At 34.9% G+C, this 26,788-nt stretch overlaps 1 protein-coding gene across 7 annotated transcripts in view; it reads left to right on the top strand.

The window, feature by feature from the left end:
* Positions 1–26,788, top strand: part of ULK4 (unc-51 like kinase 4) — a 225,432-nt gene that overhangs the window by 100,597 nt on the left and 98,047 nt on the right. For all 7 annotated transcript variants that reach the window (XR_003530337.1, XR_003530336.1, XM_027659556.1 and 4 more), the window contains exon 31: positions 8,246–8,294. Coding sequence is in view for 5 of the 7 variants with exons in the window: in XM_027659556.1 (XP_027515357.1) it covers positions 8,246–8,294 (49 nt within the window). In the remaining 2 variants the exon portion in view is untranslated. The remainder of the gene's footprint in view (positions 1–8,245; positions 8,295–26,788) is intronic.

Here is a 26,788-nt window from a genome sequence, read left to right on the forward strand (position 1 = left end):
CTGGCTACCAGATTCCAGATTAGCCATCTGTAATTGTTCTGTTTCTCTCATGTCTTACTGGTCCTCTTCTTTATTTTCACTAAATCATTTGTTTGGCTAGGTTTCTGACGGAGTGCAGTTTATTCCTTGGACTGTCTTCTTCCTGATTCTTTGGCTTCCCAAAAACTTTTGATGGAAGTAGCCAATGCTACCTGACAGAGGGGAATAATATATTCATATTCGTACAAAATGCTAGTGAACAGAGTGGAAACTAGGTACATGCTATAGTGAACACTATATCAAAATTGGTTCTGTTTTATTTTGATGGCTGATTAATCAGTTCTCATGGAGCTCAGAATTACTAAAGGCATATGTTCTCTTTCGCCCCTTTCATTAGACAGATGGAAAATATCTGAAAAAATTGTGATAGGAAGTAAATAAATAACACTGGAAACAAATCCTGTGGGATTGAATTTGTTCTTTGTGGAAAAACTCTACTGCATTTTAGTACTGGTAAGAGTGATGTAAGTCACTGCAGTGAGTCTCTGTAACTTCTCCAAGCTTACATTTTATCAGTGCCTGGCTTTCAAGGATGGATGCTTTCTGCTGTAACCTTAAATGAATAAAAGTGGTGGTAACAAAACAATTCTAAAATGACGAAATGTTAAATTAGTACTTACCTTACAGTTTCCTTGCCTTTCAAAAATATCTATAATTAACCTTATTTTGAAATAAAGACTGAATTGGGAGGAGGATGAAGACTACTGTGCATTTATTTAGTTTGTTCCATATGATAGCTTGTTCTCAGACATGTTTACCTAACACATTCTCTCTTTCTTGCTCTCTCTTTTTTAATTCCACCAATTTTCTTGTAACTCATGCTTATCATTCTTCTTCCCATCAACTCAGACTTTACCAGTGTGCTTTCTGATAGAGACGTCAACATTTGAGCAGTTCTTATTTTAGCACTTGAAAGGAGACAGATGCACTCCATTTTTTTGTTGCATTTTTTTCATAGCTGATATTGTAAGTTAGCTAACTTGTAATATCAGAGGAGAGACATTTCATCTTATTTTCACCATTTTTGGACACTTCTGTTTCCTATTGCAGGTTGTTTGTTATATATGGCATAGACACAGATATTTGAATAATGTTGTATTTTTGATGGGGTTTCTATTATTTTTATATTTTTAAGCTTATGATAAAATATACTAATTATGATACATATTTTGAATACCTTTAATTAGTATTTTGTAAGAATACAAAAAATACTTAGTAATCTCTGCCATTTCTCAACTGTGGAGGTAACTTCTAGCATTCTCTATTATGTGGGAGCCTTTCCTCTCTATTACTGTTCAATTTAACAGTGGAAAACTCTAGTGATATCCCATTAGTATGCTGCAGAATTAGATCTCTCACAAACATAAATTCTCTTGTGTAAGATGGTAGCTGTAAAAAACCCCAACTTTAATGTGTTTCTGTGAATACTTCAAGTGTTTGGACATCTGACCATATGAGTATCCACAGGAAGATAATCCAGTTTTAGAAAAGGATGAGTGTTTTTGTGCCTGTTTTGACCTTAATGGGTTGGAGTATAATTGAGTCAGGTGTTTCCCTTTTTGTACCTGTTTTTACATCATGCAACAATTGCTGTCTGATACAACCTTGCTTAGAGTTCGTTTTAACAAAAAAAAAAAAAAAATTGTCTCCTGTGTTAATTGCTCTTGGTGGATTGTACTTCTGTGAAGAGTTCTTCAAGGAATAGAACTCTCAGTGGAAGCAAATGTCTGCAGCAGGGAGAGATCTGATTTAACTATGCATAGTCTGTATTCAAAAAGAGCAGTATCATAAAATACTTTGTCCTCTTGTGTGTTTGTCAACTCAATGTTATATGGGTGGATAAGATGTCAGACATAGTCTGTTAAGGGTTGGAATTTTTTTTGTTCCTGCTTTGAGTCTTTTATGCTGTTTTCCTGTGGTCCATAATGATCAGATTGCTATTTTTTTCTAGTAGTGAGGAGGAGTTGATATAAATTTCTTAGTTTCTCTTAATATGGTATACCAATTAGCTGTTCTTATGTGATTTGACTATTGAAAGGTATTCTATGCTATGCTACTGCAGGAAACTTTTACTGGATCATGATTTTTAACTTACCTTTGGCCTTACAGATAACCTTCTGAAACACAGCCGCATGCTCTTTTATGCAACTACTTGGCTTACCTTAAGTTAGAAACTCATACCATTTTATGACATTAATATAGCTGAAAACTAAACCTTCTAACCTATGGAATCTGATTTTTATGGGATGCTAAAATAGACATTTTTGGTTGCAGGGAAGGGAGACAGTGAAAGTAATAGAATAGAGGTGAGGGGAATATGAGATATTGCATCAGATAATAAGCATGAGAGTGGTACACATTCCAGTATTCTGTTACTAAGGTAATTTCCTGAGGGAGAAACACTTATCTAAGAACTAATAGTGTGACCCTTCTTAGATTTGTAGTGAAGGAACCTTCCCCACCTCAGGTCCTTAAAATAAATTTCCCAGACAAACATTAGGCACTGCTCTAAAAAAGGGGAAAAGGTGTAACAAAACAAAACAGGAAGGTGCTGAAGAGCAACAACAACAAAAAAATTTGCTGCTTCTAAGTGCTACAGGTCTAGTACCTGTGAAGATGATAGATGGATCACCCTTGTACATAACAGCAGATTGTGTTGACTAATTATAGTTACTTTTTATCATAGTGTCTTTGGAGTCATCCAAGAATGGTCCAATTTTCAAACTTTATTTATGCTACTGTTTGTACCCATGCATTATCTGTTAAAGAATATTAAAGGCAATTTCTGAAATGGTCTATCTAATATCCTTGCCCCCAGTTTCAAAAAACAAACAGTGAAAAACCCCCAAAACAAACCCTAAACCAAAACTAACTCTTTGGAGTTGATTTGGTGCTTTTAGTTGTTTTGTGTTGGTAGAATTGTGATTCATTTCACAAGCACTTGTTAGCTTTGCGCATTGTTTGTCTTTTAACCTGCTGTTGGTTTCTTTGCCATTATACTAGAGGACTAGCGCTTCAGTGCTTTCTTTGTGAATTGATTAATGTGGGTTTATATTAATTGCTTTAAGAACACTTTGTTCTTCCCATTAGTCATTTTAATTTCCTAGTTGAAGGTTGAAATACTCACTTTACAAAGTAGATCTATTTGTTTCTAAATTACTTTTCTGGTTTTATGTGTTTTCTTGTTTTCTATGACTATGAATAAAATAAAATGAAATAGTTCTGTAAACAGGTAAGCCTTAGGGCCTAGTCCAACCAAACTGAGCAGTAGAATTACATATTAGAGGTGTACAACATTAGTGAGAAAATTACAATGCAGATGGATTGAGAGATTGACAGTGGATGAAGCTGTTTTATTAGGACTTTAGGGAATGTTTATGTAGATTTAGAACCTGATTTTGATTATGCTAGTTCACATCTATGAAAATTGAGTTGTAAAAACCCTCATTTTCTTATTAGGGCAGTAATGTTAATATAAAAGAGTAAAGAATTCATATGAACTTTGCTATTCGTATTTTTTGGTGTAATATTTGCATATATGGTACTTTATCGAATAACACCAGGCAGGAAGACTTGCCCAGAAACAGACTCTTGCAATGTTAAGTTGTGTGTCAGCTAATAACACTGTTGTCAGGTCGCACATCATTGTAATTCATATCAAAGGCAGTGGTCAGAGTTCATTATTGCAAGTGAGTTCTCATAGTCTAGTCATGTACAGACTGTAATACTAATCACCGTTTTTAATGTAAAACACAACTCCTTAGAGTTACATTTTATAAAAGCTCCCCTTTAGTAAAGAAATTAGCTATTAACCTTAAACCTGTAATTTTGTCTTCTCTTTCGTGTTGCTGATCAATTGCTGAATGTCTAAGTTGTAAAAATGTGAAGCTAATATTTGATGTTACTGTGAAGTGAATTTTTGAAAAGCGTCGTATTGGAAGGTTCACATATTTACTCTTTTAATGTAAAGCATTAAAAAGAAGGAGAAAATGCCATTCATTCTTGATTATTTTTACTTTCAAGAGTGAATTTTTGCCTTTGGTAATATAAGTAGCAAATAAAAAATAAGCAGATAATGAGGAAAAGTCAACTGGTTGGGTGCTACAGTTGGAGGTGCAGACTTGAGTGAATTCAGTTCTGCCATGAATCCTCTGTTCAGCACAAAGCAAATCTGAACCACTGAAAAGTCCATTCTCTTATGTTCAGTAGTAGGTGCCCAGAGAAGACTATAGGAAGGAGTCAGGTGAGTGGAATACTTTCAGGAGGCTTTCTCAGACCCCTGTGTGTTGGTATTTTTCAGAAGCCATATAAGAATTTGTGGTATTCTGTAGGTAGTAGCTATTGAGGAGTAATTTTCATTTCATTTATGTGGGTTGAAAGATATATTCGACAAATAATAATAATAATCTATCTATAGCATAATCACATACATATGAAATTTTATCATCTTCAAGTATTTTCTTTGGATTTCTTTGTCTGATCTGGCATTTGCCACTTAATTTGATGCCATCATCTTATGGTGGAAAAGAAGCACACTACTTCATAAATTTCTAGAATATTGTCTCCTTTAGCTGTGCCTTTGCAATCTGAACAGTCATGGCTATTTTTTAAGACCCCTTATCAGGTGTCCTTATACATTCTGAAAGCTCAAGCATACTGTATCAATCAGCTGACCAAATTCTTCAAAAATTTGTTGTGGATTTGACATTTCATCCCTTTACAGTCTATGTCTCAGTTCTTGCTTTGTGCGTGTCCACCAGCTCTGTTCTTCAGAATAATTTCTGCTCATTTGTTCAGCTTTGAATGTCTGTAATACCCAGGTTTTCACACACCCTCACCCAATTTTTCTCTAAAGCTTGTATCTGATAACATCACATTTTCTGTCTTTTAAATTTTTAAGGAATTACACCTGTAACAAAAAGCCTTTGGTGTTCAGTGTCCTGCAGTAGGTCTGTGTTTTGAAAAAAGGTAATTTAGGATATCTTAGAAAAGCAGATCTTGCAAATTGTTGGAAAGCAAAATTGGAGGTGTAATCTCATTCTGAATATTGTTAGTATATTAAAAATTCAGATTGTACTGATAGCAAGTCTTATAAAATCAGATGACCAGTTATTTTGAGCCAGTTGTTTATTTATACATAGATTTAAATGAGAACATATTTAGTATTCTTAATTAGTATTATGATTTGCTTATGTGTATTGTGATGATTCTGTTTGTTTTCCAAACAGAGTGTGACCTAATTAAATATAAATTTTCTAAAAGTCTATAAAGAACCAAACTACTTTTAGTTTAAAATATGAACATTCTATGAAATAAATTCCATAGCTAAACTCCTTTTTCACTGGCTTTAGGACATTTCCTTTGTAAAACTATGTAAGATAGCAATGAAGGGTGTGATAATGTCACTCTCTCTCTTCAGCACATATATGCAAAGTTGGGATAAATCAGCTTTAAGCTTTGTCTTAATACAATGTTTGATGTGACTTTATGCTTTAGTTAAGTTATGTGTATAATTTTCTTTAGAGGCTGCAGCTATTTTTTGCTTCAGCCGTAAAGATTTGCAGGTGACCTTTAAGAACAGCCATATTAGCTGTAGTTTTGTTTTAGCTTATCTCAGCAGAAAGTAAAGCTGACTTTGTAACGCTGTAACAATCAGGACTGCTTGCAGTTTTTGGAAACAATTGTTTCATAATTTACCCTTTACCACAAAAGCATTTTTCTAGGTTTTTCCTAAAATAGGATTGCTTAGCTATTCTTGGTATTTGATTGTGTTTTGCTGCTAATGTGTTCACAGTTTAAATGCTGCTTACGTAGCAAAGCGAGCAGCTTTTACTGGGGTAAGTAATTTCAATAAACTCTCAGCACAAGTAGGTTTGTGCTGGCAAAACTTAATTTTGTCAGTACAATTACTGTTACAGTTGTTGCTCTTTTTGGACGTCTGTGGTGTTTAACTGGCCTTTTTAATGTTCAGTATTGTTATACCCACATAAGCAAAATTCTGTTTTACAGGCATGGCCTAAGCTTTTAATTTAACTCATAGATTTGGCTCTGGTAATGAACCTCAAATATAATAAGTCTTCCTATCTGCAATGCTGGGACTCTCTTATGAACTGACTGTGTCCAAGGTGCCATAACTGTCTATTAAAGAGTTATTAGATTGCCCAGAGGAGAACAGATTTCATGTTCTCCTGACCTATGGAAGGAACTGGTTTTTTCCACTGCATATGAATTTTTTTTCCCTTCAATTTAATAAGAAGAGAAATTGTCCTTAAATTCAAACTTCTAAGCTTAGAAATAATGAGTTTCTTTCCTTACATAAACTCTTTTCTCTCTGTTGGGTGTAACATTTCTCTGTGCAAGAAAAAATAAACACATTTGTTTGAACAAGGCTATTACTTAGTTTTGTTAAATATGTATATATAAGTGCATAAAATTATACTGGTTTACTACGTTTTGAACAATTTAGTGGATGCGTTTTACTCATCTCTAGGTCCACGTGCCAGTGGTGTACAATGCAACAGATCTTCTTATACTAATCCCCTGCTCCCTCCCCAAACTCATATAGATTCTATATCATAGAATCATTATTACATTTAGGTTAAGGCAAGGATCAGAGGAATAGGAAAACAGTAAGAAGTAGTAAACCGTTATTCATACATAATGCACACATCTGCATTACTCAGAAATAATTCTTAGTTCTTCGTAGATATGGTTGTTCTCTTAGTGTGGCTTTTATTCCTTATTGTATTTCCTTTACATGATGTGATTTCAGCAAATGTGAACAACTAGAGCTTGATAGGTGACATTAACCTCAATGAAGCATTTTATTCTTTTATGACCCTTCGATGTTTGTTCTAGCTCCCTATGAATTTTTTCATGAAGTTCATAGAGGAGAATGTTAAATTTCTTTTAACCGCTTCAATTCACAGTATAGTACTTTAGCTTACCCTATCCAGAAAAACAATACCTTCTCTTTTCTTACTGGACATGAATAAAAACTCTGAAATTGAACTATATGATTTTAGGAATATATAAGTTCTTTTTAACAAATAGTTTTTCAAACAGAATTAATCTGATTACTGTTGTACCAGAAGCTGGTATAGAGTTTTACATACTAAAGCTTCAAACATGAAATTCGATGCTCATCTTAGTCAGATATAACTCAAGTTTCTTCACAGAGAGTGATATAATATAACTTTGTGTTTTTAACTGACATACTGCTTGAAAGACAATTTTGTAGTTTGTTGTATGGAGAGATCCCAGACATGCTCTCTATGTTTGAGTTCTGTGTTTATTACACAATTCATAATACAGTCTTAGCTGTATCACAAGGCTAAACCTACCAGTTGCTTATGAATCACTTCAGTAATGTTATAGTGACACAAGAGAAAATTTTCAAAACATACCATTTGATGTTCTCTGTCATGCTTGGTGAATAGGCATCTAGTATAGTGTATAAGAGAGGGGACAATCATTCTTCAAACTAGACAATATAATACGATTAAGCGTATGTAATCATATGATTCATATGTCATAGCGTGTGAGAGACACACATGCTTTACTGATAAATATAAAGTGTTTTGTGTTCTAAGAGTAGAAAATACTGCATTAATGTAAAGTATTACTGATTTTTGAGATTATTCTTCTTTCTTATAAGCATATACATGCTGGTTTGTATCTGATTTTGAAATGCAGAATATAGCTAACTTCTGTAGGGCCACCACTGCTCAGCATTGTCAAGAGAATTGGCTGACAAAAGTATCATATAGAAATATGTTAAACCCAAGAAGCTAGTAAACATTGCATGCTTTAGAAAAACGCAGCATATTTATAATTCTGTGTGCTGAGTCTATTAATTAAAATAGTTAATGGTGCACTCTGTTTCATAGTATGTATAGTGCTATACTTATGAATTTTTATTAATTTCTACCATTAAAAAATATTAAGTTAATTACTGTTCCACTCACTTGAATCGTATCAGTGAAGCAGACCTGGAAGTAATTTCCAAAACAGTCTGACATTGCTGTTTCTATTCAGTATCTGAAGTGGGGCTCATTTTTGTTGAGAGCTAGTCTAAGGCTAAGGTTCTGGGTCATGGATTTTGGCAACAACTATTCTACTACTCTGTTCCTGTTGTGAGTTTAGTGTGTTAAATAAGAATTCTATTCCTCTGTTTTTAAATACATTTTAAAATATGTTTTTACAGCCTCGTGGAAGAAATCCATCTTTTTCCAGTTCTTTTCCAAGTCATTTTGGTAAGAATAATTTTTTATATATATATTCTAATAGATATAATATCTCTCAAATCATGTCAAACTAGTAAGTTTCATTAGGCATGTTGATAAAATAATAAGACATTGATAAAATCAAATGAAATAGTCTATCTAGTTTAAGTGGCCATTTATGCAGTTCTCACCAACTAATTGAAGTTTCCTAAGGATACTTTTTTAATCAAAAAACCTCCTGAAAAATAGAACAAAAGCGCTTGATCTCTAATTAGAACTATATATTTGCCCAATTGAAGCAAGAAATGCTGAGGAACTTGCATTTTATTAAATAGTAGCAAATACAAGTTTGATGGTCTCAATTCCCACTATTTGACTTTGGAATTTCTTTCAATATAAAATATCAAGGATAAGATTTTGGATAGTCACATGTGAAATTTCCATTCCTAAACAGGATCTGCCACTTATAAATGTCAGGAAAACTGTTGATGGTTTTATTTCTCTGATAAGTTGCAAAACAAATATGTTAATGAAGAAGAGAAATGTTTAGACTGGTTTGGAATCTGGGTACTGTGCTATCCATTAGCCTTCTCATTCCTAAATTCCACAGTCTCTTATTTATTTTTTTAATCTTTGTGTTCATGAAGTTGCATCAGGTAAGTGTCCTGTCATGTAAGCGTGCTCCTGATGAATACTAAATATCTGTTATAAATAAATATGCATAATTTATGCAGTGTGGGCATGTTGCATACTTGTTTTTGCATCATTCTTGAAATTCAGTCTTTTTCAGATGATGTTCATAAATATGATTCTGAATCAACTTTGATATTCCTTTCTTAGGTTTAATTATTTTAATCTTCACTCTTCCTTTGCAGTGATTTATTTCACTGCCTGTCATTTTGAATCTCTTTAATACTGCATACCCAGATAAACCCTTTTTTATTAAATAACTTCTTTAGTGATGATAGATTTTTCCAGCAGCATACGGAACACAAGCCTTATGACATTTTTTGTGCATATATGTACAAATCTCTTCTTGTGATAAATATTCAGAATAACAAACCCCAAGATTTTACAAATGCCAAGGTTTTACAGTATTTCATAAATAGTTTTGACCTAGGATGAGTACTACTTTTAGGTAGTAATAAAAGAAGAACATAGTGAAATATGGAAGTCAGATGTTTCATATTAATCCTTAAATATTGAATTATGTTTGAAATGTCCTTCAGTGCTAGAATCTTGAAATTTAACTTCCAATATATATATGTTAGTCTATAGCTATGAGTATTTGAATGTGGTTATGATCTCTAGAAATATTCCCAGATATTGAAAAATTTTTTATCATGTATCTGTAGTCATGGAATTTAAAATGTGTGTATGTCATACCATGTAAGTAGGATGAGTTAGAGTCAGTCATAAATGCTCCCTCCTGACCTCCCCACATGCAGTTTGACCTCATGAGTTCTAGAAATAGTATGAGGTTTTTTAGGGAGAAAAAAGCAGTTCAGCTCAAAATTGTCTGCAATTCTGTGAAGGTTTCACAGCTCTCTTGAACCCGTATAGCTCTCTTTGAGCTTATGGTTAAGAGTGGTGAGGGGGAAATCTTGTAGCTTTTAGGGAGAAAAAAATTTCCCCCTTCAATATGATTTGTTCTGAGAGAATACCTGAAATTACTGTATGCAGCATTCAAGCTTTAACAGTACTGTGGCTGTCAGCCGTGGTCTTGTTTGGCTACAGGGATGTGAGATATGACACCCTAAACAATAAGGAGGGTGGCAACCTGTTCCCCTGTTTTCCCTACAGAAAAGTAAATTCAGCAAAGGGAGGTTAGACCGTTAGAAAAGCTTGGGAGCCAGGACTAGACAGACTGGAAGAATTAATTGTTAGGCTGTTTTCCTCATAAACAGAGTGGATTGAACAGAACAGATTAACAAAGTCCTTCATTACGGGTTTCTGAAATGTTTTTCATAAGTCGTATGGATGAAGGGAGTTGCTTATAATTTGCTTCTCATTATTCTCCATAATGTAGTCTTTGTCTAGTTTTATATTTCTGTTTGTTTCAAGAAACAGTACAAATAGAAATGTTGAGCTCTGTGCTGTTGTACCTGGAATTTTACCAAACCGTGATCTGTTGAATTTGAATTATGCTTCAGAGTCAATATACTATTTTATACTGACAGTAAGTTAATGTAGAGGTATTACTATGAAGTTCAAGGAATATCACTAGTACTGCATGATTTCTATGCCAAGACTGAATATCCAATGTATATTTTCTGTGTATTAAATATAGACAGGACATTGACTCTGTTAGGCTCTGAAGGGAAATATTGTTGGCTCAAAATTTGAAAGTATCTCCAGGAGCAGTCTTTGTTTCTAGGCTATGATCAAAGTGGAATTGAATGTACTAGCTTTAATCTAGCTGTCTCAGTAGCAAGGACGTGATGGCTTGCAGATACTGAGCAGTTTGCAAGAAATTGGTTTTAATATGACTGCTTTTCCCTGTTCGTCAGTGTAGAGTTACACTACCTCTTTTACTCAGTGCTACCTATGTTTTGGTCTAAGCAGTAAAACTGAGATTTGGCAATTTTTATTCTCTATCATCTCAGTGAACCAGTTAGATCTCTAAATTCAACTAAAGCACATGAAATGTATCCTTTCATAACATTTATGTTATGGTTGCCAAACAAAAAGAACTGGATTAGTGAAAAAATCTGTTGCTGTCTACCTTAAGAGTTTTCTAAGAGAATAGCCATTATTTATATTTACCTGAGCTAGGTTTTAGTTAGTGATCTAATTAGTAAGAGGCTTTAAATAGAGTTCCAGTTCCCCTGGAAACCCTCAGCACTCATTTATCTTTCAACACTTAGTTGCATTTAGGAAATACGCATTAATAGTGTACTTTGTGAGTATGTGAGGACCTGCATAGAGTTCTTGGTTATAGAATTTCAGAGGGGAATTTCATATTACACCTGAATGGAAATTAATTTCATCAGTACCATGATCCCAGATCCTAGTGCGAGCAGTTATGTAGATTATGAGTAGTTCTACAAAGCAATATGAAGGTATGACTGTAATACGAGCGGACATTGATCTTGCTATAATGTCTAATGTGGTCAGCGACAATGTAGGGATGAGTATTTGTGGAAATAAAGGAGATATATTGACAATATAAGAGTATTTTCAGGACAGTAAGTGATTGAAAAGCAGAAGGAAGGTTGACATCATAATCTACAAAAACTAAAAGATGCAAACTCCTCTTGATGATTAAGAATAATGAACCAAATTCCATGATTATGTAAATGATGCCAAAAGTTGGGTTGATATAGGATGTAAATATGAAATGCTGCTGTTGATGAAGAAAGGACTGTAGCAGAAGTTACTGTGGGATATGTTCCAGGTTTTATTTTCTTGCTACCTTTTTCTACTACATCCTTAGTATTCTGTTTCTAATATGTTTTACTATGTCAAACCTGTCATCTGTCTGCAGGATCAGTTTATGATATACAAAATATTCTTTTTTATTATTATGTTATAATTCTGGAATTAGGTTAATAAAGGATTTGGAAGTGGTTTACTGCCATATTTGTAAATTATGGCTATTTGTATTTTAGATTGCTACCAAGATTTTCACATTGCTGAGTAGCAAGCAGTGGAATTGGCATAAATGTTATTCTCTGTGCTATGTTACTTTCTAAGTTAGGGTAATATCATAAATATTACCTGGTCTTCCTTTAGAGTTATCTGAATGTAAACTGTTGCACAGAAAAGAAATTCTGTGTAGTTGATGAAATTGTATTTTTCTGCTGATAAGTTTTAAAACTAAAGCTAATGATACTTTTGATTAGGAACTCAGTGCTACCCTATTTTTAAAGCTCACTAGTCAATTGTGTGCTTATCCTATTAAAATCTCTGGTGTACCTTTTAATCACAACAGCATGTCACAGACTTCAGTTCTTGCTGTAAAATATTTTTTTACGAAGTTGTGTATTTTAATGGCCAGCTAAAATTCAAAGGTATATTGTTTTAATAAAAATTATATTGTAGTAAGATTGAAAGATATTGTATTTATAAATGATATCTTATTAGTAAATACCATCAATCAATGGTAGATAGTGTCTTATTGTCTAAACTGTAAATATACAAATATAGTGATTATTTTATTTATATTGCTATTCTGTCCTTAGCACAAGTAAGTCCACATCTTTTCTTTACATTTTGCAAATAACTGAAATGAATTTTAGAATTACAAATTTTAATTTATTTTCCTTGAAATACAACGGAAAGCTGTTACTATTAAAATACAAAATAGGTTTCTTTTTGTAGTCCAGTTCATGTACTGTTGTTTATTTTTCCTAGTTGTGTATATACTGTCCCTGTGTATTTTAGGACAATATTCAATTGAGCAATGAGGAATAGTGTATGCGCTAGGTATGATTATAAGAAAAATTGTAACAGTTACGTAAAAGTTAGTTAAACATAATCTTTAAAAGAAGAAACAAACCACTCCAGTTTTATTTGGGTAACACCTTCTTTTCAAGAAAGCTAGTAGTGCTGTGGAAAAGCCCTTTAATAAAAGGAAAAAAAATGTGTGACAAAGACATTGTATAGCATCCAAGTGGAAGCAGTGGTTGGATTATATTTCATTTTTAATTTTAATAGGGGGGAAAAGCTACAGGAAATTATTATGGTCAGAGATGCCACTCCTTGTGATCCAGTTAAAGCAACAAAGCCACCCACTTAGAATGACTGAAAAATAATGCTTGTTTTCTGACCAGACTCACCTCTGAAAATACTATAAAAATGGAGAAAAAGAACACTGGAGAGGAAAAAGAAGAGCCTCATCATTCCTCTTTTGCTTGGTTTCTGTTTTCTAATGAGAGATTACAGCCAAATATTATTTGAGGGTAGAGGTATTTTTCTGCCTAGCAGCCATATGGATTCTAAGGATAGAGGAACATGTATTGGAGGTTATTGCAGCATTTGAAGCTTTAGTTTACTTGTGTCTGCTAAACTAAGCGCTTCTTAGTCCAGCATGGTGCCAAACTTGTTGGTTGTCTGAAAGAATGGGGAGCACGTTTCTAATTCTTGCAAGTGTTTGTAAACCATCCAGGGTGGGTACTTGAAACAACAGAGTAGGAGACTCTTATTCTTATATTCTGTAAGAGAGTACAAATTTCTGCTGCTGAATGAATTTCTTCTGCTGCTAATGAATTTCACCATTCCTTACAGCTTTTAGGGAAAATCTGTATTTATAAGGTATCTGAAATTATATTCTAAAATGAATATTTGTGGCTTCTACAGGATGAGCATTAGTTATAGTTAGGAAACTTAAATGTATCCATAATTAATATCTCCATGTTTTTTTCTTCTTCTGAAGTGCGCATACTTCCTAAAATTCTATATTTAATAGTCAGAGTGTATGCTGTGACAGTGTATGTAAACCTGCTGTGACAGATTAGGAATATAATCTATGAAGATTTATGAAAGTGGAAATGCCAAAATCCTATTTCAATTGGTGGTTTATAAAGCAAAATAATTGCTTTTTTGAAAGAGATTTAATATCCATTCAAAGATGGGTTAAGGAGAAACAAGTAAAAAAGTGTTGGAATATCTTAGAATTTATCTGTTTGAAATGAAATTGAAATTACGAGATACCATTTAAAGAAAAAAAATGTAATGCAAGTGTAAAATTTGCTGTGAGTAGAAGAACACCTTAACAATAAGAATGGTTTCAGTCTTTTTCAAACTGACAAATGTCTTACCAATTCATTGAAGTTGTGTCAACACTCAGTAAGGTATTGCATTTATTCTCTTTTTAATGCTAACTCAAATTAATAGGAGTGTTTCTAAAGACTAAAGAAGAAAAGGTAGTAGGGTACAGTATGTTAATTTCCAATTTTCAAGGAATAAAATATGGCTCCTCTGGTAAAATTTTTGGGTTTTTTCATTACCCAGTTGACTTGCTTAAGCACTTTTAGTTTAAGGATGAGATTCCTGAAACTACTTATTTCTGTTAATTGCTGACATGAAAATTGTGTATACCTAAAAGAGATAACCTTATACATCAGAATGTATAGTCCTGGAAATAAACATATCTAAGTGGAATTCTCTTGAGAACTTTTTAGCATGAAGCAGAATCTTACTAAGAGAAAGTTTTCCTTTCAGAAACAGATTTTTTTGTTTTGTTTGGTTTTGTTTCAGTAATCTTTCAGTCAGGAGTTTCTGAGGAGGGTTTACACATATAAATGTTCGATTAGTGTTGAATCGGCTGTTAATCTGTTATTGTCAGCTGTTCTCTGCAATTATTAACACTGCACACAGAATGAATTCTTAACAGTTTTGTTTTATTGGTGTGTAGCTCATGTTTTTGACAGATGACAACAAAACTATTAAAAGCTAAAATGCATGGTATAAAAGCAATTTCTGATTGTGATTAATAATGAGAACCCATGGTATTTGATTTGTTTCCCTGGATACTGTTAAGTGATATGTAGTGGTTTTGCATATGGATAAAGCAGTCACAGAACTACAGATTTTCTGAAGTTGGAAGGGACTAAGAAAGATCATAGTGTCCAACTACCTGCTTCTTGCAGGACTACCTAGAAGTACGTCATATGACTAGAAGTGTCATCCAGATGCTCCTTGAACTCTGTCAGGCTTGGTGCCATGACCACTTCTCTGGGAAGTCTGTTACAGTGCTCAGCTACCCTCTCACTGAAGAATCTTTTCCTTGTATTGTCTGAATTTCCCCTGATGCAGCTTTATTCCATTCCCTCATGCCTTGTCGATGGTCACCAGAGAGAGGAGATTAGCATCTCCCCTCTGCTGCCTCACTTGAGGAGGTCGTAGGCTGTGATGAGGTCTCCCCTCAGCCTTCTCTCCTCCAGGCTGAACAAACCAAGTGACCTCAGCTGCTTCTTGTGGGTCTTACCCTTGAGACTTTGCACCATCTGGGCGACCCTTCTTTGGACACACTCTACTAGTTTGATGTCCTTATATTATGGTGCCCAAAACTGCACACAGTACTCAAGGTGAGGCCGCATCAGTGCAGAGCAGAGCAGGACAATCACCTTGATCGACCGTCTGGTGATGCTTTGCCTGATGCCCCCCAGGACACAGTTGACCCTTTGGCTGCCAGGGCACTGCTGACTCATATTCAACTTGCCATTGATCAGGACCCCCAGCTCATTTGCCACAGGGCTGCTCTCCACCCTTTTGTTCCCCTCTGAAAAGGTCAACTAAATTTTCCTTTGCACAGGCATTTTCCTACAAACAATGGGAGAAAGATTTGATTTTTTCAATATAATTGTAACATATACTAGGCTTTCAACGTTTGCTATAATCACAGAGCTTAAGGCTTGTCTGTGCTGCAGTCAGTATGTGGCAATAATTCACAAAGTTGTCTCCACCTAACTCTGAGCTAGTAGCTTCATTAACATTGGTAATGTGAGCACACCAACAGAGGGCTTACAAAGTGCAAAGCTTAATAAATACTTTGACAGTTAGCTGCTGCAGCCATCCTGGCTTAGGTGCCCTAGCAAGTTCAAAGTGAAGGATATCTTCACACTTAATGTATGGATGTCCTCCCATACTTGCAGAAGACCAACGTAGTTTGAAGAAAGCTCATGAAAGGACTGGAACAGGAGCGTTAGAAGTGATGGGAACATCACCGGAATGTAAGAGTGATAAATTCCTTAGGATTTAGAAGATATTCAAGTTTTGGTATGAGAAGCACTGTATAAATTCTAAGTAAATGTAGGGCAGCCTATTTTATGACTGTATGTCTGTGTAGATCTATCCCCAGTAGGACCACTGGTGGAAAAAAAAAAGTGTTTGAGGAAGTAGAGCCATCCTTTAAATCATTTTAATATTATAAATCAATATTCTGCATATTAAAATGGGTTAAAAAAAAAAAGCATGTCCTTCTATTATTCTCTTTCTTATGTAATAAACTATTTTGAACCAGTGCTTCTCTTAGGGATGGGAGTAAAGTTATTTATAAAATCACCTGGAGCTCCACTTCTGAGAGAAAAATTGAGTCCACAGCATTATATTCTTTTATCAGAAGGAAATTCAGCTATTTGCATCTTAAAGGAATTGCTTTCTATTGCTAGACAGTAATATTTTAGTGTGTATGCTACATAACTATTTTTTTTTGTTTTATATTCAGTGCTAAGGGACATAAGAAAACTCATGTATAAACAATATTTTTATGTATTTCTTGGTAGATTTTTTTTTATCCTGTCCCAGAACTTGAAAATTGTACAGATAATAAACATGAGTCTAAAAGACGGTAATAAGGTTTTAAAGCTAGGTATAACATACTGGATAAGAAAATCACAAACAAGTAGTGAAGTGCATAGCTGTATTCTTTGCAGAAATAGTGGCCGTAATTACTGCTGATACTAGAACACATTTCTAAGTTTTACAATGCCGTGACTGTTTTCCATCTCTTTGGTCTCACTCTTCATGTTATATATTACCAGTATTCAATAAGCACTCAAACATACTGTTTTGGTGAAGGTGTTTCCTTTAATAAACATTTCTTAAGTAGTCCGGAGTGGATGGTTATTCTGTGTCTTACCAGTTGTCTTTTGAATGAAAATATTCTCGCAATTTCAAAGAAAAAGTTGTTGTGAACTAGCAGTCATTATTCCTTGCATGGCAGATCTCTGTCTTTATCACGTCATTGCTCTGACTGTGAAGCAACTTCACAGTGTTGCTTCAAAGTGACATAGAGCCCACTGAGGCCTCTGGTCTTTTTGCATATTCTGTTGATCGGGACAAACAGAGTGTTACAGGGACGCATGGTGATGATGCAGTTTAAACTCTGTTCAAAACAAGTAACTATAATGCTAATATTTATCCAGTGTTATGGTATGAAAGGTAGTGGTATGATCCCTTCAGGGACTGACTTGAGATCCAACACAACAGTTGTTTAATTCTCCACACCTGCAAAGGGTAGAGCCTCTGCATAGTACCGTGTGCTGGCCCTTGAATGTTGCTCCAAATCCACTAGGTTTGTCCTGTATTTAGAGGATTGCCTGTTGTCCTTTGGACCTTGCTGGATGCTGATAGTTGGCACTTCCCTTAAACTCCTCCAATTACAAACCAATAGTGGTTATTCTGAGCAACTTTTAAAAGTTAGTTTTTCTTGGAAGGCTAAGCTTGTTTAGAATACAGAGTTTGTTCAAATACTGCATTCAGAGAAGAATTTTAAATATATTGTAAAAGACTGTAATAGTGCTTACCCTGAACATTTGACATCTTGCAACAAGCCCACTGAATGTACTCTCTGATGCTTGGGGGCCTGGAGCACATGGCAGACATGGAAAGGCTGAGAGAACAAGTTTCATATGACCTTTGCAAAGAAGTCTTGGGGGATCTCATTCCTGCATGTAGCTATCTCATGGGACACTACAGAAAAGAGGAAACCTAACTTATCTCAGCAGTCCAACATGGAAAGGCAAGAGTGCGAATGAAATTTGGAAGATGGGAAACTCCAGCTTTATATAGAAAGAAACTTTTTGCTGTGAGGAGGGTGGTGAAACACTAGAACCAGAGATTAGAGAGGTTGTAGGATCTCTATGCTTGGAGATTTAACGCTCATCTGGATGCAGCTGTGAGTCAGCCTGCTTTGGCAGGACTGCCTTGAGCAGGGGGCTAGACTACAGAGCTCCAAAGGTGACTACAACCTTATGTCATTCTGTCATTTGATTGTCCCAATCCAGTCCATCTTCCTAAAAAACAATCAACTGAACAAAAATTACCCAACACATTATTTTCCAAGTATGGTAGCCACCATTCACTGAGCCCTGCCTGTAGTTAGATACGTTTACTCCTCTAGGTTAGCATCCAAGTCAGTAGTGTTTCTGATTTCTTCATCTATTTTTTGCTTCCTAACAATTTGTATGCTTTGACCTTTAAGTAAGCAAGGTGGATGCACTGAAGTGGCAATGCTTATTCAGCTGGCTTGGCTCCACTCCCATTTCTTCCTTATCTGAGGCATCTACATTTTATACTGCATGAGGGTGGTTTATGAACCAAATCCAAGACAGACTGTAGGTCAGGGTTGAATGGACGGATGTATAAAGTCACTGAGAGTTTCTGCCAACTTGTTTTGTCTCTCAGTACATTTAAACATTATGCAAGGTACCTTAAATATGAGTCTTGTGGTTTTTAACAGTGTTCTGAACAGATTTTTTTTTTAATTTTGTGATTGGGAAATTTGAATATTTTTGTGGAGAATTTTCCTTAGAGATTATATTTTTCCTTAAAAACAGTGAAGCTCTGACCTTTAAGGGAACATTCTAACTTTAGCTTTGCACATGACAGAAAAAGTTAAAGCTATTAGAATTTATTTCTTGGAAAACTGGAAGACTTTCCTCTAAAACAAAATGGAAAATAAATGCACTTAAATGTTAACTAAGACCTTTCTTTTTAATTCTGGGACCTTTAGAACAGTTAAGATTTGTAGAACATTTGAAATACTTACCTAGAAAACTTTTATAGTGTTTCAGTGAAGAATCCTGTGTGAAAAAACAACCAACCAACCAAACAACCAAAACCGCACTTCTAAAAATATGGAAAAGACATGAAGTTCTGCCCTTATAGTGTAATCATATTTCTTTTATTTGTCATTTTAGATTGATAGATAACTTCTATTAAGATTTGCCAGTACTTCATTTAATAGTACGTTATTCTGTTTAGCCTGTTCCATCAGGAATGATTCTGTTATTGTTCCCCCAGTTTAGTCTGAATAAAGAGTTTATGACCTTTTTCCGTGGTCACTGAACATTGTATCAGGAATTTCATTTTAGTTGTCAGATCAGTCTGTCAGTCTTGGGAACTTATTGCAGAAGGGTATTGAGCTTATGCTCCTTAATGATGGATGTCACCAAGAGCAGGAGTGAGGGGGCACCTCAAGACAGCCCTAAGGCTTGGATAGGCACAGAATTGGAGCTCGTGTTCTCTCTCAGTTTTTCTGCAAATGCAAAGTCATTTAAGATCATACAAAGTTCAGAATGCAGAGTTTCTAAATCAAGGTTTTCCCTTTCTTCAACAGTTTTGGCTTGGGTTGTTTTGAGGGGTTTTTCATGGTCATGAGATTGTTAAGTGTTCGCATATTCTTTCATCGCACTTTGTTTGAGCATTTTTGATAGAAGTTTTCTGCATAACCTTCAGGATCTTGTGATTATTCATGTAATTAAAATCCTCTGGAGTTTTTTTGACACCTAATGCTACTCACTTTCAGTTTAATTTGCACTCCTTTTCAAAGCAGCCCTGAAACCTGTATGTGTCTGCTGTCAATGGTCCCAACTCTACTTATGCAGTGGTGCAAGATGTGTTGCCATTATCACTCAGGAATGAGATATCATGATTAAATAAAACCACAGTCTAATAACAACACCTGTTTAATCCTTTGTCCTGGTCAGGAGAGCACACTGAATGTTATACATTATAAGAGGAAGCATTGCAATGGTAGGCAAAAAACATCGTGCATGTTACTCCGTGCGTACATTTTGGGTTCCTCCTCTCAAAAAGTTTACTGTAGAACAGTAAAAAGTGCAAAGAAAAGAGACACAGATGATCTCAGATCTGGAATGGCCCCTGTATGCTTTAGTCTGGAAGGAGGTGATTGAGGGGGAACTGTGATCTTTACATATATACATAGCATGCAGTCATCAGGTGAATAGGGAGCAGTTTTGCTGTTCACTGTATCTACTAACACAAGATCTGTATTGTAATAACCAAAGACAACTTGCAGTTGGGATCTTAAAAACTGACAAAAGTGATACTGTTTCCTGTAGGGTTATGTTCAGCTCTCAGCTCTGTCCATACTTGAAGTAAAAAATAGACTGGACAAATTAATGAAGAAAAATCCATTGAGAGCTATTATGTTCTAAAAATCTACTTCTGGCTCAAAGTCCTTGGGCTGTGAATTCCTAGAGGCTGAGGAGAGTGTCCTGTGTACCTGTCTTGTGCTTTTAAGACTTCTTCAGTTGATGAGTGTTTTAGATAGGTTGTTTGGGTAAGTAGACTTTCTGTTAGAACTGAGTCAGATTCTGCTTTATATACTGAAAATGCATTCATGGGATTTTAGTTACTAACTGTAGAAATTTGTCTCACCACTTCCATTGTTGTGTGAGAAACCAGTTTAATTTTTTATGACTTAAACAGATTGACTTGTTTTCTGAAACAAGTTATTTCTTAGAGAAATTAGCAAGTTAAAAATACACAGCTCTGAGTCATGAGGTTAATTTCCAGTCTGTGCTGTTTATTTGGTTGGCTGTAAAGAGGTTGGTATTAGTACATGTGAGTTAAAAATTAACAGTAATTCTTTAATAAGAACAGATTCTCTGTTTATGGACAAGTTTCATAGTTCTCAATGTTTATCATAGCACGTTTCTACAGTATTTGTATTACATCAAAGCTCTTTTCACTCAGTCATTATAATTAGACAATTTTCCTACTTATTAGAGAAAAAATATTTGGGAGGTCATTGGGTATGGGTAAAGGGATAATTGCACTCCTTTTTAATTAGAGATTTAACGGGCATCACCATCTTCAGAAACCACATTACTTCTCTCACACCGCTTTCCTCCAAAGGTTCTGTAGCATTTACTACCTTTCTCCTACATTTTAATTTAAATAATGGAACAAAAGTAGTTAATCTTCTGGATTTGTAACTGGTTCTGCTGTGAATAAGATTAAACAAATTAAGTTCTTTGTCTTTTGTTGTCCATTTCCCCCCACTTTTATCAGTAAATGGTAAATCTCACCATTCTTTAAGATTTTTATCCCATTCTCACAGTCTTGCAGTGCTCACGCCTTGGACACATTTCATTTTGTTTAGTTCTTTTCCCATAATCAGTTTGTAATTTTGTAATATTTATATATATGTGTGCGTATATATAAAATATGCATCCATACGTGTGACATTATTTATGTTAGTTAATCTCACAGTCTTTGTGACCTTGTGTTTTTCATACTGTATCATGTGACATAAAAAAGAAGTACCTGGTGGCAGGAGTTACATGTTAGTTGATTGTGAGCAGCAGAAGAGGGAGTGAAGAGAACAGCAGCTTTGGGAAGCTGGCAGGGTTGTTTTAGTTTGTAACTGCTGCATGCCTCAGGGATGGCTGGAGTGCAGCTCTGCAGCATTCCCTCACTCCCACCCCAGCTTGGCCAGTCACTGAGTCACAGATTGAGCTAAGGGGCACATGGAGACTTGGGGAGGAGGAGGGGCTGTAGCACCATCCTACAGCAATGTGCAAATGTGTGAAACAGCAGGTGCTGCACAAAGACAGAGATTCTTTCTAACATGAGACTTCACAAGTCTAATACCAAATTATGTCCTTTATGACCTTTAACTATCAAGTTATAAGGAGAAATCATGACCTTACCGTAGTTTGTGTGAATTTTATGGAACATTTTAAATGGAACCACCTCCAATGTTTACCCAAGATGATTAATATCTAAATTTAAAGATTTATTTAGTTTTGCTGTAGAAGCAATATTAAAGCAAAATCTCATTTCTTCCAAACTTTGTGTTTGTCAGGCTGATTTAGAGCAAATTGCCAGTTTATTGTTCCTGCTAATGTAAAAATCAAGACAAAGAGAAAGCATTTAAGAGAACACGTATACTGAAGTAAATCTGGGATACATGCTTTTCAGAATAAGATTTTGTTGATCTTGTGACCAGAATTTTACTGTGACAGTATCACTGTTCTGTCAAACAGCTGAAATGCCTCTCTTAATCTCATCTAAATAAATATTGGTGTAGGAATGAGGCAGTTGCTGACTGTACCTTTATTGACCAGCTGCATTCTGATGACTAAGGTACTGAGCTATTGTGTGCTTCACAATAGGGTTTGTAAAAGAATATTGAACATCCGTGAATGGTTTCTGACTGGCAGAGGGTTCCACATTAAGCATCTGAACTCAGATCACTTGTCTAGAAATTTTTCTGGTTTGGCTTCAAAAATGTATTCTTTATGCATTCCTTATGTTAATGTCTTCCTGAAGAGTTCATATTGCAGGGTGATAATTAGATTTTAGAATGTCAGTCTTCCACAAAGCAAAACAATTTAAATCTTAATATTCTACTTTCAACTTTCTGGTTTTACCTGTAGTCGTTTACTCATTGTCTTATAAACTTAGTTTCTAAATATATTTTGTTTTATAAAATGTTTTTATAGGCAAGCTAAAAAATCATTGCTTTGCTAAGGAAGATTCATAGCCATATATATGCAAACAGATTAAGCCTACCATGATCCAGTCTTAGTTTCCCCACTGTAACTTTCTAATTACAATTATAACAGTAGCAGCATCTCAAAGACTCAGATGAAATTTTGGTAATCTTTTTTTTTTCTTCATTCGTCTTAGGTTTGTCTTTTGAGTCCCCTGTTTGTATTAGAAGGTTCAGTTTCTGCCCCTTGCTTGTTTTGACCGAGTAGTTCCTTGCTGATAATATTGAGTACAGGAAGCAAAATTGTGCCCTAGAACTCTTTTTCTTTCTTTTGCATATACTGAGTTCCTTTCACACTCCTGCCTACCAAATAAGATAACCTGTTCAAATATCATTATGCTAAATACAGTGAATGACATTTTTCACTGATTTCAGTTCAACTGATTGCCATAAAGTGATCCCTGTGGCAGATACTTAAGCACTGTTTGGTGGGTGACATTGTTTTCAATTTTCTGTTGCTATGTCATGTGATTTGATATGGAGTTTGGCAATAATTTAAATCTTTACAAAGAAAAACCAGATTTCTTTCAGTTACTTATTTAAGTAAAGTATCTTTTCTCCTTGGTGCATACTTTATTCACTTGACTGAAGCAGAAAGGATGCATACAACAGTTGATAGCTCCTTTCACTATTACAGAGGGCCAAGAATTATTCTTTAAACAGTACAATTTGTTTGTTACTGTACATTCTGAAGTTCCACATTTGTTCACCCTTTGTCAAGTTCTGGAGCAGGATTTAAATTCCCTGCACGTAGCTATCTTTAGGGCTCACATCTGGATGGCACTGCAGGAGCATATTGCTGAAAGCAAGCAGGGTAGCAGTTTTGATGGTAACAATGGAGTCTGAGAAAATACTGGATGCCTGAATAAGATTCCATTAAAAAGGGGGGAGTGAGAGGGATGTCTAATGCAGTCCATTTAATGCAGAACTCTCCAGAGAGTGAAGTGGGGATTATGCCTGCTCCCCTGCTTATTAAAGACTGGTATAGAAGATGCTTGTTGGGCGAATGGTATCTCCATAACAGACACTCTAATACTCATGAATAAGTTTCTAATTATATCTTAATGATATCAGCCACAAATAGGAAAACAAAAACCTTTGTCTCCCTGAGTGGTTACCTTAGTGGCTGCAGGATTGGCAAGGTTTAGATTTTCCATCTCCTCTCACTAATCCCAGGGGACTTCATTGTGAGAAATGAGACTTGTTTATGATGGTGAATTAGATTGCTGTAAAAGGTTATTTCAACAGACAGTTGGGAAATCATAATAGAATAATTTAGTAAAAATGGGAGCTAAAGTATGCTTAATGAAACATGATTAGATTTAATTTTCCTGCTATTTCAATCATTAAAGGTACATTATCCTTTCTCAGACCTCATTTGGGCTCTTTGCCATGGACCCACTCTGAGTAACAGACTGAAACTTGCATGTTCCATTAGGATATGAAAATGCCTAATGATACCCTAGTCTCTTCTCCCTAGCTTTTGTAAAATTTCTGTTACCAGCTTTTCAGATATATTTTAGCTGTTTTCTCTTTGATCCTTTTATTCCCTCTCACATCTGTTGTATACATTTTCAGTATGAATTACTGCTCAGGGAGGATAGGTTCAATGAAATGAAGTAAAAGACTGATATAGTTAACCTAATAATTGTGAAATGGCTTGTTATGAGTAATTAAAAGTTGTTAATTTAGTTATTACTGGGATTTTGTGTTCTAACAAAGTAAATATTTTAATCACTTCATATGAAATATGTTTCCATGCTGTCTTAATCCGGTGGTGCAATTGTTCAGGTTTTTGGGGGGTTTTTTGTTTTCGGGTTTGGTTTTTGGTTTGTCGGGGTTTTTTTTGGTTTGTTCGTTGTTTTTTTGTTGTTTTGTTTGTTTGTTTGTTTTGAGTTGGGTTTTGTTTTATTATTTATTATTTTTCTTTATCCTTTCCTTTTACAGTGCAATGACACATTGTGTGACATCACATATGGGCTAAAATTTCTGTCTGTCCTCTAGTGTCAATGAGTTTAGTTCTTGATGATATTGTATGACTCTCTCTTAGCATCAAAATGTTACTTTGATCTAAAAATACCCAGCTTCTTTTCAGGCTATGATTTCATATGAGAACAAAACTGCTCTTTTTCAGTAGACAACTTGGACAGAGCAGCAGAACGTTGCTGATAGGAACTGGTCATGGCTCCACAGCTTTCAGGACCCCAGTGTGTTGGCTGAGGGAGGAGATATAGGGGTTTCATGATGTTATTCCAATTTGGCTGTAGGTTTCACTGAGAAAGGCCTCTTTTGTTCAGGGTGAATTTTCAGCCCAGAGTTCCATGGGAGGCAGAGGAGAAAAGCAGACCTCAGGGTAGCCAGTGGCACGTTAATCAGAATGCTTTAGGGGAAGGGCCCAAATGCAGATCCCAAGTTCAGTATCACCCAGAAGGAATGGCTGACAAAGGGTTTCTAAAGCTCAGAATAAGTATTTTGGCTACTAAGCAAGATGTTTTCCTAACATGTCTCACCATCTCCTGCTGAAGTCGCTTTGGTTTGTATATATTAAATTTTCCTTGTAACAGAGCCTTCTGATAATCTGGGCTTTCACTTAAACTGAGGAGAAGTAAAACAGCTTAAGTCCTCTACATTTCCTGTGAACCAATGTGGGGTACACTGGTATGAGAATCTAGAGAGTGTGTCAGTGTGCACTGGGAATGTTTTTTTAAAGTCTTAAGTGTTTGAGGAAATGTGAAGTCTGTCTCTGTTTTGAAACAGCATAGAGTCTCAAGTCATTTTTCAGTGGGGCTAGAATGGTTTCATTTGAACTCTGTAAGTCACAGTTAAAATAATTTACAAGAAAATGTGCGTGTATGTATATTCATGTGCGTGTATATATATTTAACATATCCTGTATTCCTTTTGAAGCAATAGACATAAGTTCTCATATAATTGTTTAGTATCTGTTTGTTACTGAAATGAGCTATATGAGGGGTAAAAAACCATCACTTTTTAGGGGCTTGAAGGTGCTGTGTTACACTTTAATGGCACTGGAATCTCCCGTGTTTCCAGGCAATAGTTGCCTTAACAGTGGCAAAAAGCAGGAAGATTTGAATTGAACCTATGCTTGGGAAAAAACACATATTGATGACTGCAATGTATCTCTGTCATTAAGTGGAACTTGTTTTTGTAACCTATAGCAGTTTTAAACCTGATTTCTTAAAGTTAATTTCTTGAATCAATATGTAAGTATCTAAATAGAAATGACAGGGAGAAGAGATGGGGCAAGACTATGAAGGAAACTATAATAATGTATTTGAAAATTACCCTGGAAAGATGTGCAAAAAGAAAAATGCTATTCAACATTTTATTAATAATAGTAATAACAAAATGCAGTATAACTTCCTCTATCTTTGAAAAAGAAGTAGGACTTGCTTAGAAGAGCCTCCAATCTTGCTGTTGTTAGCCATTTTTGATTGTCTTTGATTCACCTGTTAATCTCCTAAGAAAATGGAATAAATTATGAGTGAGATCATATGTAGCAACAAGAGGTATACTTACTTTCAAATCATAGCATCTGATACTGTTTTGTAAATGCTTATGAGCAGCAGAATTGGTTTCCTTTCCATGTATTCTTGTAGATCTGAGTTAAACTTTTAAATTTGAAGTTGTACCTTTGCTCTTCTTTGCGATGTAGGAGTTGACTTCAGAACAGGTGACAGTAAGAGTTAGATTCACAATAATAATAATTTATTAGCACATACAAATTTATTATAAATTTATTTATTTATTATAAATACTTTATGATAAAAAATATTTATTACAAACCTTATAAAAATTTCTTTGTTTATAATTAAATATTATAAACATTATTATTAAAGTTATTTAATTTATTATAAACCTCATATTGCAAGTATATTTTGCGTAATAATAATTACTATTATTTCTGCTCTTGTTAGCTGTCATTTCTTTCTCCATTTTACTTCCTTCTCTTCAGGCAGACTGTTGCTAGCTAAAGAAACAGTTGCCTTTCAATATCAGTAAATTCTAGTGGCTGGAAGATATAATTCCTGTGACTGATGTTGCATTCATGCTGTCAGTATTTTATAGAGCCAAAATGGGGCTGTCACTTCGTAAGTATGTTCTGAAATACATACTTGAAACATGACCTCCTAAAGTGAACTTTTCGTAGGGTCACATGTACAGATAGAGCAAGTATCAAATGTAAAGCAGGACAAAAACAAATAAAAGAATAAAAAATCATGATGAAATTAAAAAATACTGATTTTGTCTC

This window comes from Corapipo altera, unplaced genomic scaffold (genome assembly GCF_003945725.1).
Source record: "Corapipo altera isolate COAL_440 unplaced genomic scaffold, ASM394572v1 44b, whole genome shotgun sequence".
Taxonomy (NCBI): Eukaryota; Metazoa; Chordata; class Aves; order Passeriformes; family Pipridae; genus Corapipo; species Corapipo altera.